Raw genomic sequence first — 10156 nt, 5'->3', positions numbered from 1 at the left:
GTATTATGTCTTTAAAATAGGCTGTAATTCCTGGTAGGGCAAATACTCCCACTTTTCTTTTACAAAATATTCTTGACTATTCTTGTAAGTCAGAGTTAAACTAGCTTCCTACAGTGAATTGAGTTGTTTCCCATCATTTTCTATGCTTTATGTTTTAACAGTTTAAATTCTAAAGAAAATATTGGTTCCTTAAAGATTTGAAAAATTTTGCCTATAAAATTATCTGGGTGCTGAAATTCTCTGACATTTTATAGTTTTTGGTCTATGCTGCGCTATTCATCAAAATTGTTCTTTTCCTAGGAAAGACATTTAATCAAAATGTCCAAAATTATTAGATCATTATATCTATAATCTCTCTTTTCATTCGTAATGTCATGCATTATTTAGATTTTCTATTTTTCTTGTTTTGCTTTGTCAAAATTAACTTTTATTGGTCTTTTCAAAGATCCACCTCTTGGGTTTATATGTCAATCTCACTTTAATTTTATTCTCTCCTCATGCTTTTCTCAGATTTTGCTCAATTTCTGGCTTCTTGAATTGATTGCTTGGTTTATTTGTTCATGGATAATAATAAAAACATATCAGGCTCTGAATTTTTCTTCTAAGTAAAGCTTTTGGGTATATCTTGGATATACAGTTTTCTCTATTTTTATTGACTTGAATGCTGATTATAATTTGTATTTTCTCTTTGATCTAAGAATTAGGACAATATTTTAATTTCTGGTATTAAAAAAATTATCCTTTTGTTGTGAATTGTTCACTTTATTGCCTGGTGGTCAGAAAATGCAGTCTCTAATATGTTACTTACAGTCTTATTATATCATATTTTTGTACACATTCCACAAATATTTGAAAAGAATATGCATATTACCAAAATCCTCTCTTTTTTGGGTAAGGCTGTAGTTTTCATGAAATTCTCCTGCTGTTTTTTGTTTGTTTGTTTTTTACTATTCTTTTTATGTATTTTGATGGAATGTTACTAGACACTGTTACATCTTCAACAAAGAATGTGTCCGTATAAAGTAATCCCCTCTTTCATCCAGTTTTTTTTTACATTAAATTCTATTCTTTTCTGTTTTCAGTATGACTGCTGCTGAATTATTTTTTGTTGGCCTCTGCCTTGTTTATCTTTACCAGATAAAGATAATCCTTGTCATTTCATTTTAGGTGAGCCTCTAGTGAAATATGTGCGCAAGCGCGCGCGCGCGCACACACACACACACACACACACACACACACACACACACACTTTCTTTCATACTTCGATTCAAATTGAAAAATCTAACTTTAAATAAGGAGATTTAGGTGACACGTGGATTCTGCTTTCCTTCTTATTTTGTTTGGTTTGCTTGTGTCTCCTTTCTTTTTCCTATCTTGTGCTGTGTATTGATCAAGTCTGTTTTTGTTTCGTTTTCATTTTCTACAAATTGTGCAAGAAATGACTATACTTTCTGTTTATGATTTTCCACCTCCTGATTACTCTTCCCCCTACCCAACCAGAGGTCTATTTCCACTATTCTAATGTAGTTCTAATAAGCCACCAATAACCTCAAATACCTAAATACTGTGGACACATTTCAGTACTAGTCTTACTCCAGACCCCAGTGACATTCAACATAATTGATTACTTTGCCTCCCCAACTGCCCCTTATCCTAGGACCCTGCAGTTTTCTGAGTTTTGTTACTTCTTGAGCTAACTTTCTATCTCCCTTCCCCTCTGTTCTAGACTCTAACCCTCTCTCTCTATTCTACCACAGGTGATCCCATTTCTGTGGCTTCAGTTACCATCAGACATGATTGTGACTTCCAAGTCTCCAGTCCACACCACTTTTCTGTGCTCTAAACTAGTATACACAATCGTTGTTCTCTCAGCATGTCCACGTGATGTCTGACGGGCATCAACCTCAACATGTCCACGGACGAGTCCATGACTTTCCTTCACACCAGCTTTCTCCTCTCCTCCACCTTATCAAACTTACTAACCTGTTGCTCAGGCCATAATAACCTGAGGGTCATGACGGGACCTTTTCATCATTCGCCCCTGACATCCTAACATCTTCAAGTCCAATGATTCCGCCTCGGAGATGTTTTTGGAACTATTCACTTCTTCCTACTTCCACTGGTCCAAATAACCATCATTTCTTGCCCAGACAAATGCTAGTCTCCCTGCTTCCACTCTTGCCCCTCTAAAATCCATTTTCCACCCAGCACCCAGAAAGAGCTTCTTGAAATATATATCTGATCATAACCTTCTTCTGCTTGCAAACTTCCATAACACTGCCCGGCCCTGCCCGTAGAATCAAAATCAAGCATCACATTGTAACCTGCAATACCAGGCCCCGTGATGTGGCCCGTGCCAACCACCCCTACTTCCCATCCCCTCTCATCTTCCTTGTTTATACTCCAGCCACCCCACCTTCCTTGAGTTCCTCCAAAATCCTGATCACCGTCCTGCCGAACTCCTCGTACTGGCTCTCCTCACTCCCTCTACATCTGTAGGCCTGGCTCCTCCGTGTCACCCAGGTCCCAGCTCAAATGTTTAAGGCCCCTCAGGGAGACTCAATCTAAAGTAGCCTTTCCCCAACACTCAAGTCACCCAACTCTATTTCCATCATAATGTTTATCACCATCCAAAATCACATGGATAATTTGTTTACTTGCTTGTGTGTTTCCATCCACTAACACATAAATTCCTTGAATGCAGAGAGCTGGTACATTTTTGTCACCTTCCTGTCCTCAGTGACAACAATGTGTGGCACTAACAGTTGCTCAATAAAATGAGTCAAATGCAAATAACCTGCTGCAGGCATAGACAGATGGAGGGTTGGATTCAGCAGATCCAGATTTAAATATGGTCTATACCACTTACTAGATGTGTCTTTTAGCAAGTTAGTAATTTCCTCATCTGAAATATGTGGATAACAATGGTATCTTCTGTAAGGAGCTGTACAGAGCTGCTGTAAAGATAAAATGAGAAAAAAGTCCTAAACACTTGGCACTGTGACTAGCATACAATAAAACCTTAACAAACACTAGCTAGCTAGTATATATCTATACTAGATTATACTACAATTATAGGTTTTAGATTCTCTAGACTAAATTACACACACACACACACACACACAGACACGCACTTTGGTGTTCATCTTCACTTGGTTTAATGGGTCTATTGTTTTGCCTTTGAGACTTCAACTTGTGTGTTCTTATCAACATCATATCTCGAGAGAACAAGCTGAGTAATATCCTCTGACTAGTTCCTGGCACACACCAGCACAGTTATGAGCTTTATAAACCTCTTTAAGTGATTTACCTGAAAATATAAATATTCCCCTCCAGTATAATACAGGGATTTCACGTGGCCTCCGTTCCATCTACTTCCTCAGAGGTCTGTGAATCGTAAATACACACAGGTCTACACAAATATCTCACATGTTGAAAGGCCTAGGGTAAATCATCTTTGCACTCATCACAAGTTAAAGAAGTAACCCCCAGTATGACAAGAACATGCCCCTTTTACAACACATAATGGCTGGAACAATTCAATCTTTATCATTTATTACTTTTATTTGGACAACATATATACATATGTACAAAATACCTACTGTCAGAATCCTCTTTTATAATTTCATTTGATTTACAAAAACGGGACAGCAAAATAACTTAGGTCACTAATACTGTACAAAAATAAAACTGATTAAACAGTTGTAAAGATCAGTATCTTACAGTGTTACAGATCATTCATCTGTTGTGAAAGAACATCTCAATCTATCCAGAGTGATGAGTACTGTGCTTAATCTACCTGCAAACTGACAACGAGTCAGTTTCTGTAATTATAACTATACCAAATATAATTCTCAAAAGAAGCATGATGTAGGGCTACACCTTAAAGCCACGGCATCGTTCCACAGTGGTGAAGGGCTTTCTTCTTCCCTAACCAAGGAGAGGAGTTATCTTAACTCTAAAACTATTAAATTTTCCAGAATATGACAGCTACTTACAGTATTAGATAAAACAATTTTTCTTTCTTTTGAAACACCTGCAATAGTCTTTCAAAAAATTCAGTTTGGTTAAAAAAGTAAACAAAAATTACTATCCTCCATTTGGATTTTTTTAAGTTAAATCCATGGTCTTTTTAATATAAAAAGTAATTGTTTCATAGTTTTAGTGTTCAACGAACTCTAGTAGTCCTACTTGAACCATATCTTGATAGAGTAAATCTAATTAGAATGCTGGTTCCTGTTTTGTGACATTTTAAAACAGGATTTATCACAAGGAATAAAAAGCCTTGAGTTTATACGTTATGTTACTATAACATATAAGAGAATATCAAATGTGTGTTCTTCAACGACTTGAAAAGGCAAGTAGCAACTTTTTTGGGGAAGTAAATTGTGCATTTTTTTTTAAAACAAGTTGCTGCATTTACATCCATCTAAGTGCTGGACAAAAGCCACATGTAGATTTACTTCTGAAACTACAAAGATTGTCTTTCACTGACTTTGCTTGGTTTTCCTTCATTTCGTTCTGTGAGGGAAAGATGAGTTTGTACAAGTTAGTGGGTTGCTAGGCAACGCCAAACTCCTCACTCACTAAAAGGCAGCATGCAGAGGATCACAAGCAGAACCATTCCATGAGTTCAGTAAGAAATAGGCAGCCTAACCTATTTCGTATGGAAGAACAGATGTCCTTAAAACTTATTTTGGACACAGAAATTAAAATTTGGTTTAAAATAAGTGTTTCAAAAATCTGAAACAGAGGTAGAAAGTGTTCTTTATTTTTCCTGACATGTTTTCCCGTGAGAAAACACTTTTCTTTTTATCCCATGGACTGCTCCCAGTCCCTAATATTAAAAGCAGTTCTCTTTACAGAACTACTAATACAACTACGCTGGTTAAACAAACAAAAGAAAAACACCGTGCTAGTGATGGCTACTGTATTGGAAGTTGGAGTCAGCTGTGACCCATGCCTGCTGCAGGAGCCCACACTGGTTCTGAACTGGAAACAAGCATGTGTCAGGTGAAATGATGAATTCACCCCAGGTTTACACAACACATCTCATAGCACACGTACAAACTAGAGTGCACCATAACTCCCTGTTTTAAATATCAGATAAAATTGTCAGAAAACGTTGTTTCTGATGAAAAAGAAGAATATGTAAACATTTCCCCCACGATCACTGCTGACTCCCCTATTTGAGGTTTCTTCTCAACGATGAAAACCCGGTTCATTTTTCTGACCACGTAAAGGCCAAAATTAAGTTTTCAGGTAAATGGCATATTATCCATATAGTGGTTGAGGCCATTTTAGACCCCTGGATACGAGATCTTATAGTGGTGAGGCTACTGATACAAAAGATACAGTGTTGTGTTTTCATTCCTATATGTTCCATGTGCCTTCCTTCTCCAAAAGGGATGATTTTGCGCAGTCTCCTCTGAAATCATCGTGGTATAGTCCCTTAGCGCTCACTACTTACAGGGGTATGTTATTTTTCTTTTCACATTTCAGCTCCCTTTTCCTTTTACGTAACTCTTGCACCTGTTAGTGGGGGTTCTGTAGGAACATGGGAAGATAACCGACAAACCTTTTCCCCAAAGAATAAACGTTTCCAGAGCTAGTTACTGTTATGCACCCATTCAAATAAAACCCAACAGAGTCAAAGCCCTCGCCCTTTGTGGCATTATGGTACAATAAGAAGAGGTTAATTAAAAGGATCGGAAATTTTGGAAAAGTTAATAGAGTTAAAATTGTTTGTTCTTTTTTAAATTAAAAAATATATATACTACCCTCCTTCTCCTTCAGCATCTGTTGTATATATTCTGCCCTCACATCTCTGCCATGATTTCATAGGGAAACGTGTATACTGTAAAATAAGCAGATTATAACGTGGTTCCAAACAGAATGTCTGCTTCTATCCTTAAAGCATGTATTTAACTTATTCATCCTCTGCGTTAGAAAATAAAAGTGCAGCTTATGTTCAAAAAGTACAATTCATACAAAGCAAGGTTTGAAAGTTCTGTACTTACAGTAACCTTTCAAAGGTGTGTCTTGATTAGTATAAATTCATACTGCTTACCCATTGGCTATAAGTAACTTTTTTGTTTTCAAGTCTTTAGATGACAGATCATGCTGGAGTAGATGTGCTCTTGCTTGCATAAAGACAGCTGTGCTATGGCGTTTCGTATCTCAAAAGGTAACGTGATTCAAGAGAGTGGTTTTACTAAAGAAACTGAAGCACACTCGTCATTACATTAAAAGGTAGGAAAACAATTCTGAGAGACAGCAAGCAGAAAGGGTCCAGAATCACTGCGTGATGCTACAAGTCAACTCACCCAGTCAGACATATGTACACCAGTGTTGAATCTTTAAAATTCTACCCCAGTCTTGGCTTTAAACCCCTCCCCAACACCTGCCACCCCTCCAACCCACCCCCCAAAAGAAAATTAAGGAGAGGAAAAAAAAAAAAAAAAAAGCATTTGTTTTTCCTCCAACGGTCAGAGACGTTTCAGAGCTGCCTCTGCAAGGGGGACAAAGTGTTGACTTTGATCTTAGGCTACAATGTGCTTTTTAAAAACAACGCAGGGAGAGGAAAATTAGACTAGTGACCAAAGAACAGCGACCTCCCGTGCTGGCAGCGCGCCTCTTCTGGGCCGTGGTTCCCACCTGTCTGTTCGCTGGGAGTAGCTCGTCCTTCCGGGTCCGTCCCTCCCTGGCTCGGGTGGGCAGCACCTCACAAAGGGTTGGCCAGCGCCTTTTTGGATCGCTTGATCATGCTGGGGTGGAACTCCGTGTGCCGCCGGGCGTGCTTGGTCAGGTGGTCGCTCCTCATGAAGCGCTTCTCACACAGCGGACAGCGGAACTGCTTCTCCCCCGTGTGGGTCCGGTAGTGGCGGGTCAGCTCGTCGGAGCGAGAGAACTTTTTAAGGCAGTCTGGCCAGGTGCAGGGAAAGGGCCGTTCACCTAAGAGAAGAGAATCAGGGATACAGGTTAAAGAACGTGTAACCGAAATTCTCCAGGCTGGTCCTGGTCAAACATCCCCATGACTCAGAAAATAACTCCTTGGTGTTCTGGGCTGAATTGTGTGCCCCCCGTTCATAGGCTGAAGTCCTAACCCCCAGTACCTCAGAATGTGGCTGTATTTGGAGATAGGGTCTTTAAAGAGGTGATTAAGGTTACATGAGGTCATGTAATCTAATGACTGGTATCTTTATAAGAAGAGGAGATTAGGTCACAGACTCGCAGAGGAAAGGCTGTGTGAAGATGCTGGGAGAAGATGGCCAGCTACAAGCCAGGGAGACGGGCCTCAGAAGAAACTGACTCTGCCAACATCTTAATCTTGGACTCCCAGCCTCCAAAACGGTGAGAAATAAATTTCTGTTGTTCAAGCCACCCAGTCTGTGGTACTTTGTCATGGCAGCCCTAACAAAGTAATACCATGAAGAAATTGCTGAGAATCATCTTCTCTAGGTAAATGAGCTTGCTATTTGTACCCAATGGATCCCCAAGAGCCTTGGAAACTATATTTTCCAGTTTTTGTCTACGCGGTTGCTGGTTTCACGAGTTCTCTCCGAGGAGTCAAAAACCTTAGCCCTTTGCTAAATTCCCTGGCATCGTACAGATGGAAGAGAACTGGGGCATCTAATCCAACCAACCTCCCACCAGAGGCAGGCATCTCCCCTTAAGCTCCTGAATGGCCACCCAACCTCTGCCTGAGCAATTCCGGTGGCAGAGCCCCTTACCTGCCAAGGAAGCCTGCTTGTTTCTGAGCACCCCAAAATAAGAGTGTTTACACTCTTATTGATGTGAATCCTGCCTTCCTGCGAAGGCCATATTTTAAGTTATATTGTCTTAACACTAAAAATTAGTTTTTTCCCCTCTGCCACATAATAATCCCTTAACTAGGGCTTCCCTGGTGGCGCAGTGGTTGAGAGTCCGCCTGCCGATGCAGGGGACGCGGGTTCGTGCCCCGGTCCGGGAAGATCCCACGTGCCACGGAGCGGCTGGGCCCGTGAGCCATGGCCGCTGAGCCTGCGCGTCCGGAGCCTGTGCTCCGCAACGGGAGAGGCCACAACAGTGAGAGGCCCGGGAACCGCAAAAAAAAAAAAAAAAAATCCCTTAACTATCTGAAGACTGCTATCACGCCATTCTCTAATCTTTTCTGGTCTAGTTGAAACAACCCCAGTTTCTTCCATATTTCTCATAAAAGAAGAACTCACATTATTCTAAAAGAATAACATAAGCGCAGGCACAGCACTAAGGGTTTCACGTGCATTATCTCACTGACTTCTTACAGGATACCCCACGGAGGTGGCCCATTTTACAGATGAGGCTTAACACTTGTCAGGGTTTCCACATCCCTCCAAGTACGGGGGCTCTCCTCAGATTCACGCTATTGTCTCCCTGTCCCACTTAAAACACAGCTAAGCCCCGCCCTCCAGACATGATCAGGCCAGCACGCGGGGCCTCCTGACCCCTGGATTGGCAGGGGAGAGTCTGTGTCCATGTTTGTTGGGCAGGACACACACAAGCAGAAAGGCAGAAAGAGCTGCTTAAGATCAGAGTCTTGCTTGCTCTTCTGGTGAGTGACTGTCACCACCCCCCAGCTCTGAGCACCTGCCTGCCTACTCCTCACACCTTTCCAAGCACAGCCCAAAGCAGCTGCTGCACAGACTCAGGGCACAGACTCTGGTTTCCACAGAACTCTCCAGACACTCCTTAGGTAGGTGTGAGGAGTGAATCTTTTCTCACTCCTGTCCCCACCTTCCTGGAACCCAGAGAGAGGCTCAAAGGGCTGGGAGCTGCCCAGCGTGGTGCATCTGAGTCATCCAAAAATGATTCTTTTCCCCCAGCTTCTGCTAACCTGTGCCAGAGATGTGAAAATAAAGATAATAACAACAAAATACCTCTATCACCTTCGTGACTAAGGTTGTATTTGCTGTTCTCTAAGCAGAGATATGGCCATCACGCCATGTACAACCTACCTGTTCTTATGGGAAACCTGATGTGGGAAAAACAAATTTGTATAAACAGATTCACTATACACAGGTCTAAGTATAAATATTTCCTCACTGAGCTCTAAGCTGAAAAGCCACAGCAGCAAGAGGCAACAGCAAGCCAGTGAATCCTGAGCCCTACCCAAGGTGGATGATGCACGAGGATGCTCAGAGTCTCCAGCAGGGCCAAAAAGAGAGAGAGAGAGAGAGGGAGAGAGGGAAAAAAAGAGCTTCAGATTGAACCCTCTGAAAAATCCAATGATGTGGAGTTGAAAACTACACTTTTGCAACTTCCGTTGGATTAAAAAGTGTTTTTACCCAGTTCAGCAGAACTTTTGAGCAAAAGGCGAAATGCAGGTTATCATAACCCAACAAAGTTGAGCTTCCCTGGGCAAGGACAACGTCCCGTCTGACCTCCGTGCTACTTGTGCTGTCAAGCGTTTAGTAAACGCCTCAACTCTGTGCGTGTGTGCGCGCCGAGTCTGCTTATGCTCCAGGTCACGCAGGTGACCAAATCCTGCTCAGAAGTTCCCAGATCACAGGAATATTTCCGGGCTATTTCTGAATCAGACTGCAGCCAAGTCCTCACTAACCCAAATGAAGAATCTATGGGAGAAGTGTTCTTTAAACATGTTATGTTAAAAAATATAATGAATAGTTAGAATTCATAGCATGATAAGAAAAAGAAATAAAAGGAATCCAGATAGGAAAAGAAGAAGTGAAGCTGTCACTGTTTGCAGATGACATGATACTATACATAGAGAATCCTAAGGAGGCTACCAGAAAACTACTAGAGCTAATCAATGAATTTGGCAAAGTAGCAGGATACAAAATTAATGCACAGAAATCTCTGGCATTCTTATACACTAATGATGAAAAATCTGAGAGTGAAATTAAGAAAACACTCCCATTTACCACTGCAACAAAAAGAATAAAATATCTAGGAATAAATCTACCTAAGGAGACAAAAGACTTGTATGCAGAAAACTATAAGACACTGATGAAAGAAATTAAAGATGATACAAAGAGGTGGAGACATATACCATGTTCTTGGATTGGAAGAATCAACATTGTGAAAATGACTCTACTACCCAAAGCAATCTACAGATTCAATGCAATCCCTATCAAACTACCACTAGCATTTTTCACAGAACTAGAACAAAAAAATT

At 40.9% G+C, this 10156-nt stretch overlaps 1 protein-coding gene across 1 annotated transcript in view; it reads right to left on the bottom strand.

Moving 5' to 3' along the window:
- Positions 1 to 4405: 4405 nt before the first annotated feature.
- KLF9 (KLF transcription factor 9) overlaps positions 4406 to 10156 on the bottom strand; it is a 26050-nt gene continuing 20299 nt past the window's right edge. The window contains exon 2 of the mRNA XM_007118971.3: positions 4406 to 6954. Coding sequence (XP_007119033.1) covers positions 6725 to 6954 — 230 coding nt within the window. The 3' untranslated portion in view covers positions 4406 to 6724. The remainder of the gene's footprint in view (positions 6955 to 10156) is intronic.

The sequence above is a fragment of the Physeter macrocephalus genome, chromosome 9 (genome assembly GCF_002837175.3).
Source record: "Physeter macrocephalus isolate SW-GA chromosome 9, ASM283717v5, whole genome shotgun sequence".
In the NCBI taxonomy this organism is placed as follows: domain Eukaryota; kingdom Metazoa; phylum Chordata; class Mammalia; order Artiodactyla; family Physeteridae; genus Physeter; species Physeter macrocephalus.
This window is presented reverse-complemented; position numbering and strand designations above follow the sequence as displayed.